Below are 25,488 nucleotides of genomic sequence, written 5' to 3' on the forward strand. Positions count from 1 at the left end.
ACAAATTAGTTTCTTGTAATATTACGCTGAAGATATAGACTAATTGAATGAGTTTCTTGCAATATTGCATTGAATAGTAACCGGGCGTGATTCTTACGAGCTAACTTATGTAATTCAGTAAGAAATTTCATTGAAACGCAGTGAAGAAGTGAAGGGACATTTCGATTGTTCGGTGTCTTTGTTATGATGAATTTCTGCTTGGACATTTTCCATTCTACACCAGTCTTCTGTTACTTCCAAGTGAAATTTAATTGACCTTCAGTTTATTTTAATGTGACAAAATATTCCAAGACACTCTGTAAGATCCGGTAGTAACATCCAAAGTCCGGTTTGAAGACGACAACTTCGAAGCACGTGTTGTCACAGTTCTCCATCAGTACCATTTAGAAAGTGATGGCCGAATATTAGGACACTGGAGCGGTCTCAGTGATCGTATTCGAGGTCGATCGGATTTCTTTAACCCTTTATACCGTGGATCGAATCGTTTTTATTATTCACTGTTGTCTTCCTTCCAATCATAAATATTTCTTGCAATTATTACATCGTAAACCAACGATGTAAAAATTAGATTAAATGACATTCAACTTCATAAGAGATCTAATTTGTACATGAACAACTGATATTTCCATAGTATGAGTGATGTATCAGTGAAAACGTACTTCAAAGTATCTTCAGAAGACAAAGTTCGTTTCACTTGTTGAATGTCGAATGTGCCCGCGTTCCACCATGGACCAAGCTGTCCTAAAAACTGGCCTCTCCTCAAAACTGTGAAAGTCATCTGCCTGATACCTCTCGTGATTTACGGAGCTCGGCGTCAACGGAGAGTTTCGAGCGACCTACAAACATATTTTCCCGCCGCGCCGGAAGTCTCTGCGTTCCCCGTTGCATTTTCGATCTTTATCCTTCATCTCGGCTCCTTTGTACGTTTAACATTCATTTATACAATTCCGCAGCGATTCAGCATCATGACCTGGTTATTCTTCTCGAACCACCGATTTCTCGACCGAAATCGTTTCTAATTGATCGCTGCGATTAATCCTCAATTAGCGCGAGACCCAAGATCATATTCAAGCTTCTCGAATCATTCTTATTCGCTGATGTTATCTTCGTTTCACGCGTCAACATTAAAATCATGCAAATAACGTACATCACAGCTCAATTGGTTGTCTAAATTACACATTTTTCTTCGCGAAGCGTTCAAACGATCCATTACTCAGAAAGCCATTACTTCACTCGTTGCGAGATTGAAAATTTTCACCGGTTTACGAGCACTTAACCAATTAACGAGCACTCGACGAGTACACGCGTCACATTCACTTCGATCGAAACACTCTCGAAGAAGAGTGAAATCTTTTTTGACAGAAATGTAATTTAACAGGTTAACACTGTAACTATCCACCGATCGAATCGCCATTTCCTAATCTTCTCTATAAAAACTCCGCATCCATTCAGATCTCGACTGACAATTCAATTTGCGTGTTACGAAGTCAATTTCTTCGATGACTTCCCGCGAAACATGCGTCGGCTTTCAATCGTTTTGATAGGAAAAATCGGGAAAGTGCCGTTTTGACTCAACGTTCGATATTCCAACGTTGAACCGAACGAATTCGATGAATAAATTCGAGTAGAAACATCCACGTGGCGCGATCCAGAGAAAGGCGGGACACGGAGATTCCTCGGATTACACGCACCGTGGCCGTTTAACGGTACTCGCTGCCGGTGTTTCGTGTTTCTCTCGTTCTGCTTGACCAGCGGATCGTTCGGGAACAGAGGCAAAATCTCCGTGAACGCGTTCCGGATGTGTACTTGGCTACGCGTTTACTTTTACCGGTTTATGTAAGACAAACGGAAGGGAATTCGTCGGCCGGGCTGAATGGCGAACGAAACCGCGACGTGTCGCGCGATCGCGACAACACTTTCACATAACAGCAACGCGCGCGCGCGCGAATTGCGTAAATTCCCGTGGCGAACGAACGGACAGGCTATTTCGGCGACGTGTCCTTACGCAGCTTCCGCCGCTCGCTCGCTCGCGCAAGATCGACATTGTTCGTAATTATATTCCTACGGAGTCCTTGCCGGCTTTGTAATTCCGTGTAATTCTCGCGGGGACGCCTGCATATTTCATCGACTGACCTCGATTCCGTTTATTTTCCTTACTCGACCGGTTCATTTGTTTCTGCGGGTACATTCTCCATAAAAATTTTGAGATTTCTTCCAGTCGATACGTTCTTCTACCTCCGTGGACCATTTAATAGGAAGTAGAGCTAAGATTTCAACTTCTGCAGGATCAAATATTCTGGCAGATTGATACCAACCGTACCGAGAACCGGTCGTACGACCGGTTTTGAAATTTCGTATAAAATTCTGCGTTTTCTTCCGTTCATTTAACTTTGTATCAATTCTTATATCGCCTGATCGACCAGTCTCTCAGTGTTTGCCTTTCCTCTTGTTTCTATTTTCACTGAGAAAAGTTTGCCTTCGAACTTGATTACTTTTATCTCGTAGCCAGTTACTTGACTGGTTGGTGTTGTTCGTTTTAGAAGGATTTAGAAAAGGAAGTTCAGAAGATTTACGGCGACAGACTCTACGAATGTCTATTTGTATACGTAATGCGGACGATACTTGGCAGAGTTTAAAGATTCAAAGAAGTTCATCAGAATTTACAACAATCGAATCATAATAAAGTTATGTAATATCTGCGTAAGTCTGTAGTCCACTGGTTAGGTAACCTCAAAGGTTCTTATTGCCACACGAATTATCATACGATTTTCGCTTTTTTACCCGAGGGGCGGAGAGTATATATTCTCCAGCCGCCCATGTGCTCGTTCCCAGTCCCGTTTCTATCCTGAACCAGATAAACGCCTACACGCGAGGCGAACGTAATCACTCGCGATTATTTTGCATAATTTACCGCGGCCCTGCGCAACGCCTAGGCGTTGGCGATGCTAAAATCTAAGATATGTTTGCAGTACGCTCGGGCGAAGATCGATTCGTCTTACTTAGTGGACTCAGGATTTTAACACACTTTAACACTGGAACTTCAAGGAGATTCTCATTAATTCAGAAACGTTTACTGTTTTCGAAATGAGAGACAAGAGATCCCCTCATCCTATTCCGCATCATCTTTTCTGCTCAGTTTTCCTTTATTTTACAACACTTTATTCCACTTCGTTTCATTTCGATTCGTTCTACAATATTTAACGAAATCTCTGTTAATTTCCAAACTCTCGCCGTTTCTGAAACGACAAAGAGATATTTCTTCGATTCAACTTGTCATTTTCTGTACTTAATTCTCCTCTGTCTCATTTCGTTCGAACGTGTCCCACTTTGCTCTAATTTATTTTATTCCGCTTATTCGCTAATTACTTTATCGAAATTCACTGGACGTCCCGGTGCAACCGGTGCGCTTCTGCAGTCGCCGACACAATGGCGGGTGCAACGCTTCCCTCCATTATTTTTGGCGCACGCGGACGGAATCCCGACGGACGCGTACGCGCGTTAATTAAACAGGAGTGCGAGTCCTTCGCGGAATATTAAACAGCCGTGCGTCGACCTCTTCCTGCGAGTATTTTCGTGACGCTTCCGGCCCCGCTCGTCGGAAGCTCCACTTTCTTGCGCGGTCAGTGACGCGCGTTCCTTCCACCGGGAGCACAATAGAACGCCTCCATTATGGGGACAAGCGGAGGGACCACTTAATGGCACACTGACACCGACCGGCAACATAGTTTGCCAGTGGTTTCCTTGCTTCTTCATGCAACAGTGATTTTGTTACAACCGGTGCAAGGATTTGTAGTTATTCGGAACAAGTTTCAGTGGTTCATATCCATTCGAATTTTTAACTACTTCAGATTTTGTTCTTTTCGTTTTCCAGAAATGGCGGTATTAGATATTATTTCTAATATACATTAGATTTACAGAAACTTTTAATCGTTGATAACCGAATGTTCGAATTCAATAAACTACCGAGCAGATAAATCGAGTTTTCAAATTTCTCTATAGAAACTCCAAGAGATCTGTTGAGACTTCAATTGACTTACATTTCAGTTTGCACGGCGCGGAATCAATTTATTTAATAGTTTCTCGGAAAAACATTAGTCTCTTTAATAATTGCGAAAACAAGATATCAGGAAATTTTCTGAAACTTTACTGAACTAAACTTTATTAAACGTTGCGTATTTTATACGACGGATCTCTTGTTTCAATACATTTATTTATGATATTCATATATTCATATAGCAAATCATATTCTTAGTCGATTCCGATGAATGAGAATGTCGTCCATTTGTATTCTCTTCGATGTTTTCGTTTCTCTGTTACACGCGTATTTACCAGGGTAAACATTAATCCCGAGATGATCGAAACCTGTTTGTCTCGATTCAAATTCGGATGGAATTTTTTCGCGTATGTCAGACGGACATGATCTCCGACAACACGGACCGGAAAATCCTGTACCCTATGAAAACGGCGGGTCGCAATCGTTGATTTTTCTCTCGCATCCGGTTCAGTATTCCGCGCTCGACCGACGCGCGCGATCCCGATCGTCGAACTGCGTGACGAAATTCTTCGTCTAATATATGCCCGATTTCTAAGAATTCCCCGAACGATTAGAACGAGCATGAAATACTCGCATCGCGACTAATCGTTCCCCCGCTTTGGACACACTGCGATCAATGAGCCGTGGGATATCGATACGAGATCCGAACGCGATAGGAAATCTGAAATTCCTGAAAATCTTGGAATTCCCTGAATACCCTGTTCGAAGTTGCAATTATTGTATTCGTTACGTTTATGCACTCGGAATTTCTACGATTATTCCGCTAATTGTTTCGATTAATTAACGTTCCCTTTCTTTCGAGAATTTCCATCGATTTATCCTTCCTTAATAAATAATTAGCTTTATGCTCGGGGATTATTGTATTCGTCAGCGAGTGGTATCGAAGAATTTCAGACAGTCTTCTTAAAATATTCTCTGAATAACTCTCGTGTCTGCGATCAGTTCTATTAGCCAAACAATGGATTGGAAGTTATTCAATTATTCAACATAGAAAATTCCTTCTAAGATCGTATTAACGTGTCGTTGAAATTAAATGGTTTGTTGCTTTAACGCCTGCGCGTATAGTTCAATTAGTCGGACAATGGGATTCGAAGGATTCCCATTTGTTTTCCCACGTCCGGACGAAGACGATTTTCCAGCGGACAGCTTGGCGTGCCAAAGGAAATTCTGTGTTACTCGTGGACGCATTTTCTATTCCACCGGCGAATCGTTATACGCTGCACTTTCTTCGTAATGGCACCAAACGTGCACGCATGCCTCTGTGAAACAGTTTCGCTTTCTGTTGTCGCGGAAAGATTCTTTCGCTGATATCGAAGACGAACATATTCATACACATTTTCCATAATGCTATATTTTACTGTTTACGTCGTGTGAAGAAAACTTTGATTAATTGCAATTCTTACATTATAATAATTTCAGTTCGTAATATTTTATTCTATACTTACAATGGTTCTTTTATATTATAATAGTCTCGGATTGGTGATTTCACCTTGTATTACAACACCGAAAAAGATAAATTTGGAAGGACATAAAGATTAAAAATACCAGGAAGTCTTATTTATTCGAATCTTTTATTCAAGTGATTTGTCTCGCGGAATAAGCATTCCAATTTCGTTGCCGTGAAATGCCACTTCCTTCCAAGGAATCCGTCGTTAACCCTGAATATAAACTAAGATATTTATTTGAACGGATTGGCCATCGATTCCGTTGGAATAACAAAATTTGCATTCGACGACGTCAAGCCGGGAATCTCGAAAATATTGTTCGCTTACTTCTCTAAATCTCCGCTTTTCGGTTCCCGGTAAGGTCGCGGTCATAGAAAACGCTCGTGGTACGCCAAATATTTGCATTGTAAATCCCGTCGCGCCATTAAATTACACGGAGCTCTTTGAGAAAAAAAAACGGCTGAAACGGCCGTTACACGCGGCACAAACGTCATTGGTCGGGGCCTAGCCGGGTCGATGTCGGGCCTGTCGCGTTTCTTTGTCGCGCGAGATTAACATTATTCAACGTGTAGCTCGGAGAGCGACCTCTTGGTTGAAAATATACCTCCGGTGGCTAACACTTCTCAGTAACAACGATAATTGTACGAAAATGAATGATAAAACATCTCGACCCGTTTGGAAGGGCCATAATTAAACATGATTTCGCAATCTCATTTCTTGCTAATTATAAGTGATCGCTACATTAAATATTCTGTTTCAAGGATCATTTTATAATTACACGGACAAACGTATTCTAGGCACGTTTAATTATAAATAGCCGTCCAATGTTTAATTATGAATCGCCGTCCAATATTTAATTACAAATCTACGAAAATTACAAGTCACCGTCTTTCAAGAAGTCCAACGGTTTCTCAACGGCGCAATAAATCTCGCGGAACCATTGGCCACGCGAATTCCACGTGTTCCCTTTTGGGAACGCGCAAGCTTCGTCGGGACTTTCTCAAAGCATCCGCACGCGGTTTCCTCTGTTAGCGGAATTAGACTGGCGCGTTTAACCAACGGGTACTTAATAGTCGCCCAGTTTTTTCTCTGCCGATAATAAATGCAATGACTAGCGTGGAGCGGAATGAAAGAAAAATCGTTTCCGCGGCGAGCAAAGATAAAGAGAACGTTTCGACTTTGCAGCGTGACGATCGCGCACGAGGACCACGGGTGACGCAGTCTCAGCGCAGCGGTGTGAAAATCGTGCGAGAAACGATGCGCCGGGACTGAGGATTCTATTAGCACAATTCTCGACTGTTTCCTGAACCATTCGACTTGCCGTCCGAGAGGAACATTCTGGATAAACAGACATGGAGATCGAGAGCGACCCGAAACGCAGGGAGAGGATCAAGAAGATGTTCAGCTGGAGCGATGGCCTCACCGCGTGAGTACCTGCAGAAATTTCTAATAACGCAGCGTAACGAAGTGTTAATTGTTTTAATTTATTATTAGAGTAATGTAGTTCTCGTGTAAATACTCGACGTGTACTTTTTATTAGCGATCGTTTGTGTTAAAGGGCTGAAAGTCGCTCTTAATGTTGCGGTCCCGAAACTGATTTCGACGAATACCTCGAATAAGATACAGCAATCGCGTAAATCGATGAGATTACTTGGTATCAGAAAATTAGTTCGATTATAACCACTTAAACTATCTTACCGAGAAACCATTTGTTCAAATGACGCCTCCGAAAATAGCAGGTTTTGGTTAGTTTTTTCACTTATCGCTAAGTACGGCGGTTCGGCTCCGTCCGCTTTTACTTCGCTTTCGTCTCGCGCGCGGAGAAACCTGCCCGATCCTGCGCATTTCTGTTTCTATAATGACCGCGCGATCTTCGAGCGGACCTTGGCTGGCAAGAATAGGTCGCAGTCAGCGTCTTGGGTGCAGAGTAGACAGACTCTCACGCGGTAGATCATCCTTTGGACGACGTGTTCGAAACATTTGCATATGAGGAAAAATGTGATTGTCGTACAATCACGCGTAATATGTTCAGTAGTATGTGTCAGTTTTCATTGGGAATGTTAACTTACAGATTAGCATTAGAAAATTTATCTTAGAAACATGGTTATTTCACTAATCGAAGTTGCAAATAATTAAATAAGGGAACGATGTTTCGACCTCAAATATTAAGCATATTTTATCCTTTTACACAGAGTTCAAACACAAGAAATTAAGGATGATCATTGTTTCACGGACAGTTGTAGACCATGCACGAAACTATCGTCGAAATCGAAGATCAAACATTAGAGGAATCACCATATCTTCTTTGCTTAGGCAATCATCTAGATTCCAGGAACCCCGACGAAGTGCTGAGCTCTTGGAAAGGGAAGAACGAGCAAATCTTTCCGCGAATCGCTCGTTAAAAGTCGCACGAAAGGTTTCCCCGCGATGCGCTTGCGTGCTTGCGCAGAATGAGATCCAGGCGACGCAACGGACAGTTGTAACTTGGGAAATCGTATGCAAATAAGAAAAGCGGCGCCGTTTCCTCGTTACCGCGCGATCGTAATTTGAGCGTCATAAAGCAGGCGTGCGTGTGTTTTGCCCGGGCGACGCGTAAGTACAGCGTCGGTTTTGTAACCTGTCGCGGGGAACGTGACCGATGCATGAAACTCACGAATTCTCCACCGGAATACGTACGGCCGTTTTATGGTAAACCGCATTCCGGTTTGCCAGCCGGTCGAACAGCATTCGGTTGAACCGATGCTACTGTTCGCGATTCCCTTTCTTCAGCGAAATCTCGCTCCTCATCCCCGATGGGATCGTTAAACGATCAAACGCCGGTCATTACCGTTCGACTACGATTTCTACTTCTATCTTGATCGTTTATCTAAGGATCCTCTCATCGAATTGTATCGTAACCGTGGTCGCGTTCATTACGAAAGTAAATCGTTTTAGATCGCTATCGTTCGGCTTTTTTACTTGAGTCCGTACGGCCATTCGCTGTTGAGATATCTCGTGATTAGCTTGCAACTCTACGCATCGTAATGTATATTTTGTTATTGCTTCTTTTTATTGTGATCGTTGGAATAACTAATAATCGAACTGCGAATCTATAAAGGAACAGATTCGATTTATCTTTCAATTGAATTTCGAGGCTTCGGCGGAGGGAATTCGTTGCGTAAGGACGTGTTGAGCAGACAGGTGAATCGGAGATTCGCCGTTGGAAAAGTTGGAAAAGTTGGCCAACGAATTTTGCAACAGCTGCTGTGTGTTGGTGCGATACGTCGGGGCTCGCAATCGCGCGTGAAAGTGGCCGGCGACCGCGCGCGACGCGACGAATAGACTCGTCCGTGGATAGTCCCGATCGGTTTATCACTGCGCGGTGAAAGGGCAGCCGTAGATTAAGCGGCCGCATCCTCGATCCATCGATCTCTCCGCTACGGGAAGAGTCTTTCTCGGCTTGAACTCGCGCGAACGTAACTTTCCATGGAGTTAATGGTAACGCGGGGTCGTGGCTTTTGAACTCACCTCGCTTTTGCTATTCCTTCTTCTTTTTTTAATAATTAGTTTAATCATTCGTTGCACATATTGCACGGAATGACTTCAATTAAAAATGTCTTATATTTTTCATATGAAAAAGTTAGAGCCAAGGATGTGAAAGTAAAAAAAGAAATATAACATTGAATATAATGACGGTAAAAATAACAATATACGAAAATCGAATTAAAATCTTTCGATTTTTTGAAATGTTCGTTTATCGAGGAATTTGTTCCGCCATTTTACTTTTCCTGCTGCTCCCTTACATACCGGTAGCGCGAATAATTAAGCAACAAAGTTAGCGGTCACCGCAAGAGATGGCACCACGAGTTCTTTATTCCCGAGGCGGTTGGAACGAACGTGACCTTACCATACGGAAACAGAATAATCATTGAATCAATCGGACTCTAATTTTAATTCCGAAATATTTTCAGAGACGAATAATCCGATGCATAATGATAAAGTTCGTTTAACGAAATACCTAATGAGTTTTATGATTGAATGTCATAAACATATTTCACACCGAAGGTCAACAGACATCATCTTCAATCGCTCATAAGTCGGTTCGATAAAAAATTGATTGAATACCGGGCCAATAGGTTCTTCGGCGAGTTCATAATTAAAAAACATATTAACGGCCATCTGCAGGTGATACCAGCAAGCATCGTTACATTCCGGTTACGCGACGAATGCGACGGAATTAGCATAATTCTCGACCCGTGTCTCGTTAGCATAAAAACGCGCATCGACTGATAATCATTAAGAAAAAGAATACACGATTGCGTGACAATGCGAATGTCTTGACGCGTTACATAAATAGGTACTGTACAGAAATTGCAGTACATTATCGGGATCAACTCGCGAATAGAAATCGGCTGGATTGGAACGAAGAAAATTAAGTAAGTCTGTCTCGAGATTATTCAAAAGCAGATTTTATAGGTTTATTAATAGTTGATCGAAAGGAATCGAAAGGAAACTAAATACAACGTCATATGCCTGGAAGGCAAATATTAATAAACAAGCTGAACCGTTCCTCCGACCATTTTAAAAATATTAAACGCTGAATTATAACTCCTGACTTCCTGACAGCAGCATAACCATCCACAAAGTCATGATTGTTGTATATGCAACAACTTTTTCTACTACTCATAATTATCTCACATTGAAATGAAATCTCTTCCTGGAGATTCTGACGCATTTTTTCCCTTCCATCGTGTACTGGCCAGACTGGAGGTTACATGTAATCAGGAGAAAAACTAACGATCCACGTTAAACTATTATATGAATATTTATTGAGGTTGCTACACGTGTCATTTCCCAGACCGGAAGTAATTTCCAAACGATTGCGCAATTCCCGGTGAATTCGATACAGGGATGAAGTGACGATCGGTGTGTTTTCGTTCTTTGGCGATCTCTAATCTCAGTCAGTGATCTCCGATCCATGCTCGCCACCGTTGACACCCGATATGCCCCTTGTTACTTAATTTATTCACTTTCTAGGAGAGTTACATCTCTCCTCGTCTCAATTAACAACGACCAACGGTCCATGCTCGGTACGCGCGCTCGTATAATTTAGACGCTTTCTCTGGCAGTGCGAAATTGACAATGTTTGACGTTAAATAATACTTTCAACGTGTTGCTCAAGTTTCTGTACACTTGGAGAAAGACGTTTTAAAGGCCCTATGTATAGGTCCAATTTCAGGATTCTCTAATGTTGAGGATGTTCAACTCCTAAGTTGTCTAGTCTCAAAATTGTCAAGTCTCAACATGTCGAATCTCAAAGTTGACCAATGTCAGAGCTGATCAATTTCAAAACTAACCAATCTCAAAGTTATCCAATCTCAAAACTAACTAATCTCAAAACTAACCAATCTCAAAACTAACCAACCTCAAAACTATCCAATCTCAAAACTAACCAACCTCAAAGCTATCCAATCTCAAAACTAACCAATTTCAAAGCTATCCAATCTGAAAACTAACCAATTTCAACGCTATCCAATCTCAAAACTAACCAATTTCAAAGCTGATCAATCTCAAAACTAACCAATCTCAAAGTTATTCAATCTCAAAACTAACCAATTTCAAAGCTATCCAATCTGAAAACTAACCAATTTCAACGCTATCCAATCTCAAAACTAACCAATTTCAAAGCTGATCAATCTCAAAACTAACCAATCTCAAAGCTGATCAATCTCAAAACTATCCAATCTCAAAGTCAACCAATCTCAAACTCCCCGAACTGAATCCTTCGGACCCCCAATCAAGCAACCCTCCAACAACCGCAGCTCCGCAACGAAATTCAATCCCCAATCTCAACAGCCTCTCGAGAGCCACAGCTCCAAAGTAAAATGGAAGGCTCCAGTCCCAAAAACAAGGGCACGCAACCAGCCGCCCCACCACTCAGCTTCAATTACTCTGAAAATGGGCAGTACTCTATTATCGGAATAGCAGTCAGCTTTCAAGTCTCGCCCCGTGTTAAGTGTTACAAGGTCTACAATCGGAGGTGTCCCGTGAACGGAAAACCCCTGTTCCACGCGATTATCGTTGGTACCGACGAACACGCGGAGCGACGTTCGATCGTTCTTCCTGGGATTTACGTAACATGGCAGCCGGCCTGACCGCTTTCACGTCTATACCGTACCTTCGGCCGCATTTAGCGACCCGGTTCGATACCCCCGTGGCGGTTTCTCGCGTCCGGCTCGTCCTTCTTACCCGGGACGCCTCGTTTTCAGGGTTAAATCGGCCGATCCGCTTGCCCAATAACCGATACTCATTCATTCGTCTAGGACCCCCACTTCTGTTGGACGCATCGCGAGGAAGAGGCAAGGTTAATTAGGCAACAGCATGACTTGGCATTAGCATTGTCCACCTTAAACGACACGAAGGGTTCTTTCGTTACGAATTCTTCACTGAATATGTAACAGTTCTCTATGGCTGTAGTTAACAAGTGAATTATAATTGGTAATCGCTCGCAACGATATTGGTCGATTATCTTTGAGATGTTTCGTTGTATCTTGTGCCCCATTGAATTCGTTCCTCGGTTCTTTTCTTTAATTTCTTGATTCTCCGCAATTCTTTGTATAAAATAGTTTCGTTCATTTTCTAAGATCTCAGTAAACATGATGTACGTGTGATCTTTAGTCTCTCCAAGATTCTGTACGCCTGTCGTAAAACTGGAGGAAGACTCTTTTACTGAAGACGATACTCGAGCACGGTTGGATGCGCGAGTACGCGTCGCAACAAAAGACTGAAAATATCTGTAGCATCGATCAAGAGAGAGGAGAGTTCCTTTTTCGTTTCTCCGCGTACGGACCGCTATTAATCGCGCGTGTCCAATTCGAAACGCTTAATGACAGGCCACGTTAGTGCCGGATCGCGTGATTCGAAGACAGCGCGGGTTCACCTGCTCGTAACAATCAGGAAATACTCCGCGTAGATATATCGGTCCGCGTTGTTTGAGTAACCCATTGGTTTCCACGAGTTAACTGGAAGTAATGGCTCCTCGTCCCTACGCTGCACGCCACGCGACGTGCAACAACAATAATAATTACGATGCATCGTAATGGCGCAGACGTTAATACCGCCACTCTTACCCCTCGTATTCAATCTCATTTTCATTAGTTCGTGTATTAACATATTTCATTCTGAAATGTAACAGAAGTACCTATTCAATTATACTGATAAATTCCCCCGGCTAATAGGACATTAACTTCGATCTATGAAATACTAATGCAACAATTACCCGAACACAAGAATTCATTGCTATCGATTTTTATTAGCGTACTAATCCTTATACTACTAATATTATTATTTACTGCCCATATCGTAAAAAACTTACTCCCGTACAGATTGCTGCAACGTTTACTAACCAATTAACGACATCGAGCGTTACAGGTGGAAACTTGAACGTTCCATTAACCGTAGGATTACACGTGAAAATAAACAATTCCATTTTCTTCGACGTCGAACGAAAGGTAGGCAGATCCGGTCGGTCGAAGAATGCCAAGAATTTTGTTATGGACGAAAGGGAACGCGAGGGAAATGGGCGAAGGAGGGGAAAAGTGGCCGACGATCGAGAAAATAGGGAAAGGGGTCGCGTGCTCGAGGAAAATCGGCCTCCTCGCGGCCGCTCGTCGCGGCGGCGGTCGCCCAGTGCACGTGCACCGAACGAGACTTTCGCTTTTACCCGAAGAAGTCCGCGAAGGTGGCTGACACCACGCTCCGTGAGACCTTGCAGAGACCTTCCCCTCCATTTCGGCTTGACCTGCCGACAATAAGAATAAGATTTGCCCACGTTAGACGGGCCACGCATACTGAGTAAACTGTAAACGGTGAGCCACTCGGCCGACCAGTTCGTCATCGAACGATGACTCTTCCCAGCGTGAAACGACAAGTGTAACGACGATTTTATCGAATAGATCGAGCCAACAATTAACTCCCATTATCTTAAAAGGGCAACATTTAGCGAACATCATGCTGTTTGATATTCTTCGCAATTCTGCTCGCCGAAACGGCTTTATCGTCGGCAGTTTACTAAATGCGAATATAATGACATTGCCATTTGGAAATGAGATAAGGGGTTATCCACGAATTACCTCGCTACAGGCGTCAGTAAAAAATAAATTCCATCCGTGAAAAAAAAACAGGGTTTGACTCTTTTGATCGTTTTCTCACCTGCGACACGGGGGAAACAAGGTTTCAAGGTTTGCGGGAATTAATCTGGCACGCCAGGAGATATGGTCTCAGTTTTACATACTGAATAATCAACAAACGTAGTTCGCGTTTGAAAATATAGTAGCTAAGAAGCCTTTCTTTTCCAAATTAGGAGCTGAATGAATACTGAAAACTTGATTCGAATATTCTAAATTATAAGCAATAGATATAACAACAATTCGATCTTCGTATTACCAAATAAAACACAAAACTTCTTAAATGCTTAAAAGTCAGTGGAAAGGATTCACAAAATGGCAGTTTTACTGCTCGGAAACGGACGTACCTGAATTTTCCAGGTTCAGCTCAAGTGGAATGAGTTTCCAAAGTCGGACCACCGATTTTACGTTGCCCTATACGTGATACACGGCACCGCTTGTTTACGGGACACCCTGATCGATGTGTATATAGGGAAAAAGGTGCACAGAAATCGGGACCACGTCCCGCGGACGATTAATGACGGGGAACCATTTTATCGGTGGCCAGACTCGTTGAACGGAATCAATGACTCTCGTGGAAACCGGTGCGCGTGTGTGTGCGTGCGCGCCGGACAGCCGGATGGCCTCCGGATCGAAAAACAGCGAGTCGCTTTCACTTTTTCGAGGCGGCCCGACGCGACGCGGCGTCGTACTCACGGGAAAATTAACAGGCGCGCCTGAATGCCGCGCTAATCCCACGAAAATGATCGCCGCATCCCTCAAATATCATCGTTGCCTCGTTCGCCTTCATTAATCATTCATCTTCTTGCCCAATAATCGGAAAACGTTGAACGATAGTCGATTCTCTCGCTTCCAGGAATCGGAAAACGTTTATTGTCCTCCACATTCACGGATTCATCTGTTTGAACCCTTCGCACACTCAGTCTCCACTTGATTTCATACAGCGAAACTACGAAGCTGAATATTTAGTATTTTAAATTAAACTTCGTATTGCTATGTGAAACATTTCAATAAAATGTTGCAATTTATCTGTGAATTATCGTTAAATTTTTAAACAATGTCGTCTACATCTCGTCGGAAAATGTTGGATATTTCTGATGAAGAACTTTCGAGTTCAAAGGGTTAATAAATAGCGTAATAATTGTCTTTAGTAAATTATTCAGTTTGAAGTGTACCTATCCTTAATTTTCTTCAATGTGGAATATCAAATTATATTTAGGCTACTCTATAAGCTTGCTTTAGTTTTCTCTATAATAATAACCGACGTTTTTATCTCCTTAGTATCATTTATACCTTCAGCTACCCTTAATTGTAGAATGTCATATAATATAAAATAATTGTTACCAATCTATCCAGCATCACAAGCTCAAGATCATTCACAAGCTTAGCTACCTCCATCAGCCACACAGGACGAACATTGTACACACAAATTTTCGGTCGTTACATAAAGAATCTTTATGTATCTGTACACCCTGCGTTCAGTTTCAAAAATCCAGCAAACAAACGATGAAAATAGGTTTTATCGTTGCTAGCTCGATTTCGCGCAACCCAAATATACAAGACAAGATCCGCGAGCTGTGTAGATTCCACAAATAAACGTATCGAAAACCTGGGAATCGGACGCGAAAAGAACCGCGAATGCGCCGCGCTAATCGAATATTCCTGGCTCGTTCCCCACTCTGTCGTCGACGCAAACTTTCCCAGCCGTCCCAGGCAGATAAAAAATGAAACAGAATTCCGGTAGGTACATAATAATACTCGACACACTCGTCCCGCGTCTACGTTTCTGAACCGGCGAACAGTTCACTCGAAGTTCCTCGTTCGGACACGTTTAACAAACTACCGAGCAATTGGAATAATGTATTTCTAAGTTTTTATCAAAATTAGAACAATATTTCCCTTATTGTTGTATCTGTACAAATACACAAATTTATTTCACAATTTTTCACAAAAGTGTTATCATAATCGAAATACTTGCGACCTAAAAATTCCAAGAAGGGTCAATTCAACCTTGTTCAGTAGTTTTAGCGTTAAATCATCAGTATTCGACGGACGATTCGACTTTAAGCCCGTCCCCAACGGCGCGCGCGAAATCGTCGCCCTCGGGCGGCGATTCGACTTTTACCCTCTTCATTCAACACACAGAGAGAGAAGTTCCTTAGGCGTTCGCGCGGGTACGCTTAAAAATTCTCTAAACAGCTGTGGCTATTTTTGTCCCGGAAGATGCGTGTATCCACTCTTTATTTTCTCGCTGGAGCCAAGTCTCGTCGATTGATCTTCTGATTACCAATAAGGGGGACACTCGCATGTTTATCTCATGATGAATGTGTTTCTGAAAAATATCCGGTGCTTCTGAAAAATGTGATACCAGACACTCTAAAATTAACTCCGGAACGAGCATAACAATCGAAACCGCTGGTTTTAATATCCTCATTCTACAGTAGCTAAAGTCGTAAACATTTTTTTGTCAAACTAAATTCCTCATTCCACGTTCTCATTCCTCAATCGCTGAAACTCGTAAGGACGTCGAATATCTGAAATCATTCTAAAAATCAATAGTTCCATTGTATATATGCAACCAGTACCAACAGAAGTCTCAAAAATGCGGTCTTAGAATTTTATGAAAAACGCACGAATCGTTAGCATATAAATCGTATAAGTAGTTCTCAAACGAATTGCTCCGCGAAATGTGCGAGCGAGAATTCCAATTAGTCTCGAAGCGAGATGGTCAGACACGCGAAACCACCCTAAAGTGAAGGGATGCGTGCGCAAGGGAATTCGCGGGATCACGTGCAGCAATTGTCGAAAGAAAACGATGCATAATTTCCTGTTATTTAATCAGGCTGCCATTACGTCAGGCACCGTGGCCGGGTTACGCAATGCTGGGGAAAGTGCGGACCGTCTTGACCACCGGTGTTATGGTCGCTACTTCGCGACCTGGAATGAAATCGTTTGTTGATCGTTCGCCGGCCGATTGTTCGGATGAACGATACCGATCGGCTGATTAGCCGGGCCGTTTAACTACCGACACGCGGCAGGAACGTGGCCCGAAGTGGAAATATTTAGGGAAAATGGCTCGTGCATGCTCGATCAAGATTTCTTGCGAGCTATAACAAGCGGAGCGAGTGTTACGACAGCGATAACTTTTACCCCGGTTAGGTTTTTCTTCTCATTAGAATAAGGAACTACGGGAACGTGCAATTTCACAGAAGAATTTCAACCGAAGCCGTTCCTTTATTTTCGATTCGTACGAATGGAGGATAATATGGATTAAGCTCCGTTTGATCGGATCCTTTGGGTTTTGTTTCGTTGATCAGTCTATACGGTTCGTTGATTGAGAAAGACCACTTAAGGAACAGGCAGAAAGATAAAAGGATAATGTAGAATTGTGATTATTATAACCGTTGAGTCGATTTCTTTCGAAAATTAGCCAAAACGGGCATCTCGCGTGTATCAAGATTCGAAGTTTCCGTTACCGAAGCGTCTAAGATCGATGAACTGATTGTTTCGGAGACTTTAAAACTGTTCGGTCATTATGCAGTGTTAGTCGAAAGGAATTGTGAAACTCGGGGATGAAAACGTTGAAACGTTCGCTGGACCGAGGGACCGGTTTCTCTCTTCATTGAAACAGAAGTGTCGTGTTAGAACGCGTGGCGAGTCGGTCAGCCGGTTCCCGAGGCTGTCAATTGCCGAGCTTGTTGCTTTTTTTCACTCGTTTTTTACCGAGCAAGCCTGAGCGTCAGTGGAAAATCGATCGTAAACAGTTCGCGTAGATTGTTGACGCGATTCAGTCGCGAATTAGATTGATCTGCGTCAGCGAGGCGACTGCTGATGTCAGTTAATCTCGGTAGATCTGCGGTATCAACGTAGAAATAAAAATATGCTGGATATCTGAAGATAATTATACGAGATACTTCTAAAAGAAAGATGCTTGGCAATTAGATGAGATTTTCATAACCTTACAAAAATAGTACAGCTGTTTTTAAAAGGAACGCGCGTGAACATTTCGTTAATACATTGGTATTTAGACTGTAGCTTTTCTTCGGCTTAACGTGATTGAAATATTCATTTTCGAAGACTTACCAAACTAAGGAACATCATTGCGTCAGTAACACGTGGCCATGTATGAATATTACATATTACTGAACGTAAATCAATTTTTTTATCGAGCTCTCCAGAAACAAACATCGGCGACAATGATTTTGAATAATTAGGCAATGAATCAAACCGTCGTTTAACGTAACAATCATCGCGAGAGTAATTCACACGGAAGCTATTTTAAATCTCGTTTCATTTAATTGCTCTTGACGGAGCCAATCTTTTTGCGTGTTTCGTCGAACAATGAAGACGAACGGAACGGACGAACTCGTTTCCAGGGCATGAAACACGGAAGACAGTGTCACGTTGTTAGCCCGACTTTCATAATTCGATTTTTTGCTGCGAGTAACAGTTGCCGAACCCGTTCGCCATAGGTTTCCCCCGTTGTTTCCCCTCGTAATATTGGTTTTTCCCGAAATTCCATCGTCGTGCAATAGATCTATGCCGCTGGAACACAACTGTGACGCAAGAACTCGTGTGAAACTCTCTTTCACGGGGAAATCCGGAGCTGTTAACTCATTCGAGACCAGAGTTCCTTTAAAAGATCAGGAACCAAAGTTGTTTCATTTTGCATTGAAAATTTCGTTCAGATTTTTCAATCTTAGTTTGACATTAGATATTACTAGGATTTTAATTAGAAATTACTAGGATTAGATATTACTAGGATTTTAATTAGAAATTACTAGGATTAGATATTACTAGGATTTTAATTAGAAATTACTAGGATTAGATATTACTAGGATTTTAATTAGAAATTACTAGGATTAGATATTACTAGGATTTTAATTAGAAACAAATGCATATTTCAATATTTCCACACCTTAAATTCATATATTTATTTGTAAGTTAATCATAAATTAATAAGTTCGGCAGTATTCTCACTGAGACAACGTGGAACTGCATCAAACTGCGGTTCTCTCATAATTAATCGAAAATTTTAATACTTTCGTTTATTCCTAGTAAACAAGTAACCGATCCACCAACAAGAACACGTTGCCCAAAGCAAACAATCACGCTAAGTGCGGCTCGCGAAACTCATATGTTCTTCGCAAATTAGCGAGCTTCCGCAATTGCAATTGCGTCACAATAAAAACAAACGGCGTCATGGAAGCTGGACGCAGCTGGCACATCGAACGAGAAGAAAATATTCTCATCGTCGTTCAATGTCATCCGCGGAAACTGTCTGAAACGGAGCTCGCGTGAATGTTTAATTAGTAAACGGAATAATTTCCAGCGGCAAGTTTTTCGTTTTGAAAAGAATATTTTTCTCACGACGTCCGAGCTTACCGATTTGAAGAAAGAATAATTAATGCGTCGTATGATTCGTTGACGTTTCCTCGATGATTCGGGACGCATTGAATCCCCGACTACGCGATTATTCTTTGGAACCGATTTTCTTAAGGAATATACACCGGAGAACCGACTTCGCAGAGATCCGAGACACTATCGCGAATGAAACGCACGATTTCAACGTTTCATATTTCACGCGGAATGAACCATACAAGTCAGTTCAAAGTACGCTTCGATATCACCGGCGATTCTCCTTTTATCCTACCATCGGAGTCGCCTGTTTCTTTTGTGATCGTTACAGGCAATTTATGCAAATCCAGATATTTCAAGAACTCTTTCCCGCTAATTGGAGATATCACTGAAAAAGTTGTACTTTCTATTGAAGAACTTCTATATAATAATCCTCCCCGGGTTACGGAACGAGCGGCGGAAAAAATTCACCGGATATTTTGTAAGAAATTCTTGTTCGATCGTGAATTCTTCGTGTCCGGAGTTCACCGTAACGAGAATATCGTAATGGTAACTGGGAGAATCGATGGGAGTTATATGGTTACGCCGTAAAACGGCGTCGGAGGTGTTGAACCCGCAGTCGGCGGGAACGAACGGCTCGGATTGAAAGTAGAAAGGTGGAAATTAGTGGAAACCTTTGAAATTTATTGGAAATCATAAGGCGAGTGTTAAGGAAAGTGCGGAGAAAGAAAGTGGTAACCTAGAAGCACTTCGGTAATCGGCTTCACGGTCACGATCGTGAACCGATCGAACGATCCGAGTACTTCTGATTCAATTTACAACCGAAGGGAAAAACGAGAACAGGTGGACCATATATGGAATTCCAAATCAGTCGTTAATTAATCGGCTATGAAATGTCGAGATTAATCGGACCGTTCGTTAACCAGTCGTTCGCGTTTCGTCGATGTGAATCATTAGCTACATAATTAATGGGATTACGATGGGTCATCGTACAGTTTCCCGTGAAACCGATTGCGACGCGGCCCGTGACTCACTCGATACATGAAAATCTCTCGATTACGCAATCGCGAAGCCATAAAGCGCCTTAAATGAAACCTTTTTCCTAATGGAATCTTCTTGCCCGTCTAATCTTCGCTGGCAGAGTGTCAGACTTCTCCTCTGCCTTCGCGGCAGTAAAACGAAAATCACAATCTTTGATTTTCTATTTGGACACGTCGCGGCTCAGAGTTCCTAGTATGAATATTCAACCGTGGGATTCGCTGCGTGTTTTTTCGCATTTTGAAAAGGAAGACGTCGTTGTCGCCGCGTTAAAAAATATTCTTCTCCTTTCACGTCATTCTCATAGATCACTCAGAGACTCAAAAAACACACTTGCATAGTTCCCAAAAAGTTCCGAACTTCTCGTTTCGACATCTGCATAATCCCACCGTTAACAAATAAACGTCCCATCGATTCGTCGAACAAAATTCTCCGAAAAACAGGGACATCATTAATGTTCTTTTGACACTTACATATCCACGCCCATCCCTAACACACAAGAACCTCAAAAATCCCGCGAATAAAACATCTTCATCCAACTTCCTCCAAAAATGGAGAAACATTCACGAGAACCTCGTGCAAACAAAGCAAAGCTGAATAAATAAATACTCGCCCCTAAAAAACAGCAACACCGCAAACCTTTCGACTGAAACACCTCCGAACCACATAGAAAATCCCAAGCTTCGATCGATGGATCAAAAGGATCGCAAAAAGTCGGTGTCGCTCGAAATGTCTCCAAAAACGGAGAAACACTCACGAGAACCTTATACAAACAAAACAAACCTCAACAAATAAATACCCACCCCTAAAAAGCAGCAACCCGACAAACCTTTCGACTGAAACACCACCGAACCACATAGAAAATCCCAAGCTTCGATCGATGGATCAAAAGGATGGCAAAATGTCGATGTCGCTCGAAATGTCTCCAAAAACGGAGAAACACTCACGAGAACCTTATACAAACAAAACAAACCTCAACAAATAAATACCCACCCCTAAAAAGCAGCAACCCGACAAACCTTTCGACTGAAACACCACCGAACCACATAGAAAATCCCAAGCTTCGATCGGCGGATCGAAAGAAACGCGGAAAGTCGATGTCGCTCGAAATCCGACAGAAAGGGTCCAGCTCGGGGGGCGCAGAAACTGGCTCGCCATGCCGCAGGAGTTTTGAAAAATCCCCGATGGAAGGACGACAGGTAGAAGGAGGGGCGGCCGGCGAAGAAAGGTGGCGGTAAGGACGCGTAGCGGCTCGGCGGCGTCGCCGGTCGGTGGTGGGAACGCGGCAGAGAGGGAGGCGACGATGCAGAAGAAGACGAAGAGGAAAGAGGAAGGGAGAAAGACACGCGGGGCAGGTTGGAGTTAGCCGGGCCTCGATTCTACTCGGCTGTGACCGCCTCAGTCTCGCGTCAGGACTCGAAAGTCGCGGAGGACAAGACACCTAGGCCCCCGGACCTCCTGTTCACCGTCGATACACCTTTTCCCGAGGCCCTCGTGCCCCGTTTCCATCGACGGATCGCCGCGGCATTTAATAGACGGGTGCTGTGTGCCAGTTTTGGGTCCAGATCGTAAAAGATTCCCTCTCATTCGCTGCTGCTAGTGTTGTGTGCTGGTGCAAAAAGAAATCGGGGAAGAAAAGGGAGGAAGGAAATCGGAATTGTCGATCGCCTCCTCTTATCCGGATGCATACGGTCACAGACGGATGACAGTTTGACCGGAGGGGGACCAATGCTGTTTAATAGTTCGTTCTCGATGACGTTCGTACTTGGCAAGGATTACACTTAGAGGACCAGCGAATTGGGGATATTGCAACCTCGACGGGGATTCTGCGGGATCCTGAGGTACACGGTTTGAAGGTAGGGGTGATTTTTGTTCTCTGGGGGTTGGATGATTCTGGAAGATCGAGGGTCGTTGATTTTCGAGAGTGGTTCTCTGGTTCTTGTTTGTGGCTGGATTGAAACTAAATGGTAACATTATTGAGTCGGTGTTGGACTCGATTTTTAAAGTTGATTGGTATCTCTGATTGCTATGTGCGCTGGGTGGCTTCGCTAAAAATATTCACCATCTAGAGCCGATTTAAAGATAAATCATATGTAAATGAAAGAAAGCTGTTCAATATTTTGTATACTAATTACTCAGACAAGATTGAACGTTAAATGTGGAACTTCGTAATTGTGCTGCGTCCGACCATCTGGCGACTAAAAGTTGTCTCCCGAGCAAAGGGTTAAATGTTTAGGAAATGATACTGTTTCTACAGAGTTTCGACATTTCGAGTCACATTCCTCGAACTTTGACCCGTTGAGATCGTTTCGGGAGAAACGCGATGATACTTTTACTGAACAACTGGAAGAGTTTCATAGGTTCTTGGAAACTTCATAGTTGCATTGTTGAAAAAGGAAACCGCGGCGACGATTTTTCCACGCGTCGATCGCGAGACCGTTCGGCGAAAAGAGAACGAGTCCGATCGCGTAAGGTGACCATTAGCCGTTCGCCCGGTGGCCCCTTCGCTTCCATTGAAAAGTGAGAAACCGTCGACGTTACCAAAGCCGGCCTCGCCGCAGGAAATTCGAAAGCGACGATGGCAAAATATCGCGGGCCCCGATCGGCCCACCGAGAAGACGATCCTACACGAGTGATTCTCGCGTGTTCGTAATCGATTCGCAGCGATCGACGGTTCGATTATGAGAAACAAACACATCGACGCGAGCCATACTCTTCGCTCGCGTTTCAATTATTCTCGGAAACCGAGAAAGTGAAAAGTAACGTAAATTTCCAAATTTTCGACGACCGCTGATCGAATCCGGAAAGAAATTCGTCGAAGAATCAAGGAAACGTTCTTCTTAATCTTTTCGTAGGTAATAATTTTCACCTGTAACTATCAATTAACGAAAGAAACTATGGCAATACTGAGTGGGAGATTAATTTCCAATGGGAAATCGCGTGGATTAGAGATGAAAATGACCAATTATACTTATTAAATGGTTTTAGTAACTTTTTCAGTGACTTTCTTATTAGAAAGAAGTTTCCTTTATGTTTCCTACGCGTGTAATGTTATTAAATGCTCCTACTTTTCATTTAATTGATTACCAATCTCTGCAGCCGATGAATTGCTCAATCATTTTCCTCGATCGAGTCAGTTATCACGGAGGCTGCACCGTCTACCGATCAAAACGTGATTTTATCCGCGTTCACAGTGACTCAGCTGTTTCCTCTCCGCGTCGGCCGGCCGAATAGAAAGTGACGCGTGAACCAGCCCGTTTCCGAAGCATTTTGACAATCCTCTCGAACAGTGAAATCGAAACGCGCGCGCTCCGCGTACGCGGAGGCTTCCGGCTCTCGGATACTTTCCGGTCCGGAATTCCGCGTGATCGACGGACTACTCTGCGATCCTCGCCGATAAGATCCGCGACGATCCAGACGCGGTTTCTTCGTTAGCTTTTCTCGCGTTAATCGATCGGGAACACGAGAAGCGAATCTTTCTGTTCCGAAAGCGATCGCGTTTCACTTTTGGCTGTCGATGGAATTCCTTTGAGGTAGCCGCGGATCTATCGGATATCAGGTATTCGACTTGGCAACCAGATTGTTGTACTTTTGGGATCACTGATTTATAGGAAACAGTTTGAAAATTTACGAATTTAGAGTTTGAAGGTTTGTGCATTTGAGGACTTGAGAGCTTGAGGGCTTGAGAATTTGAGGACTTGAGGACTTGAGGATTTGAAGATTTGAATTTTTGAAGATTTGAATACTTGAAAATTGGTATATTTGAAGATTATAATATTTGAATATTTAGAACAGTGGAAATTTTGAACATTTGAATATTTGGAACAGTGGAAATTTGGAACATTCGAAATTTGGAAATTTGAAACATTAGAGCTATGAAACTTTGAAACTTTGAATGTCCAAAACTTTGGAATTTTGAAATTTTTAAGCTTTGGAACTTTGGAGTCTTTGAACTTTGAAACTTTGAAACTTTGAACCATTGGACCTTTGGACCTTTGGAAATTTTAAAATTTAGAACTTTGGAATTTGGAAACTTTGGACCTTCGGAAATTTGGAACTTTGAAACTTTGAAACGTTGGAAATTTGAAAATTCAAAAATTCAGAAGCTTTAAAATAAAAAATAGGGTATTTGAGAGTCAGCAGAAGAGAAGAAAAGCGAATCATTCCCAGGTTCTACAAAGTAGAGAATCCTCGTACGCCATTTTGGTTCCCGATACCCTAACCCATATTCCAAGCACGCGATCGCTTAAGCCTACAAACAAACGTCCGCGGAGGACGCGAGAACCGCGGGATACGATCGCGATCTGAGAAAAGGTTAATTATCGTTTCGGTGCCGCTCAGAAATCGCGCACAACGCGAGACGGCCGCGATGTGAAAGATCCCGAGAAAATACACTTTCTCGGACTCGCACAATGGAAAATAGTCGCGCGGCCCGAGAGATTCACAACTCTTGTCCCATGAGACTCTTCTGCCGACGAAAGTAAAACCCGCGTTCCCACTGGCTTATCGTCTTAAACACCTGTAAATCACTGCACGCTCGCTGGCAATCATCACGCCGAGAAATAACTCCATCAAAGTTCAAAGTCCACAGAAGCAGGCTGTCGAACGAAAATGGCGGCGTACGTTACCGTTTGAATCTCGTTACTCGAACCTTCACGCGAATCGCAGTTTCTACAGCGTTTCCAAAGAAACTGATAATAAAGGAAAGTTCCCTTCTATTAAAAAGCTTGCTGAACAGTCGAATAAATTCCCAGGCATCCCAAAATGAGCGTACAACGATCCAGGATCCTATGATCACTCGCGATTTCCATAATTCTCAGAGAAAGTACGCGCTTTGAGAGACATAGTATTTTTCAGTAATCATAGACTACCAGTTTCATACATCTTTGAAACTGCAATAGTATATTATACAACCATTTTTAAATTATATGATTGATAGCCATACTACGCAGACGTCATACATTTATTGAACACAATCAATCGACAACAATCAATCTTCCATTGACACTAAATTATTCCTTTCGTAGTAAAGATAAGTCACATTAAAAGCACTGAATATCACCGTTCTTACTCCATTCCTTTAGCTGCGTACATTATTAAACGTACTATTCCATCAGCAATCGTTTCACTTGACTATTTTGGTGACCGTCAGTGAACGCGCGAAGAGTGCAACCTCGCGACTTCGGACCGAGCGAATTTATCGTGATCTCGACGCAACGAATTAGTCGCGGTCCGGTAACGGTTCTAGAAAGTAAAACGCAGCCGGCGGGCACCGGTCGACCGGGATGGTAAAAGTCAATGACAGTCAGCTTGAAAACGCCGAACCGAAACGAAACGAAACGGCGATTGGAAGGCAGATCAACCTCGTTGCTTTTCGGCTCGCGTTTCGGGCCCGGTGGCACGCACGCGAGCACGCAACGTCCCGTTG

General features: G+C 42.8%; 1 protein-coding gene across 3 annotated transcripts in view; it reads left to right on the plus strand.

Moving 5' to 3' along the window:
- The window catches only part of snu (ABC-type transporter snustorr), a 62,675-nt gene that overhangs the window by 1,370 nt on the left and 35,817 nt on the right, over positions 1-25,488 (plus strand). For 2 of the 3 annotated variants that reach the window (XM_031987402.2, XM_031987403.2), the window contains exon 2: positions 6,685-6,925. In XM_031987402.2, coding sequence (XP_031843262.1) covers positions 6,852-6,925 — 74 coding nt within the window. In that variant the 5' untranslated portion in view covers positions 6,685-6,851. Of the gene's footprint in view, positions 1-6,684; positions 6,926-21,421; positions 21,917-25,488 lie in introns of those variants that run through there. The other variant, XM_031987404.2, reaches the window with a different exon arrangement.

Source organism: Nomia melanderi, chromosome 13 (assembly GCF_051020985.1).
Source record: "Nomia melanderi isolate GNS246 chromosome 13, iyNomMela1, whole genome shotgun sequence".
Lineage (NCBI taxonomy): Eukaryota > Metazoa > Arthropoda > Insecta > Hymenoptera > Halictidae > Nomia > Nomia melanderi.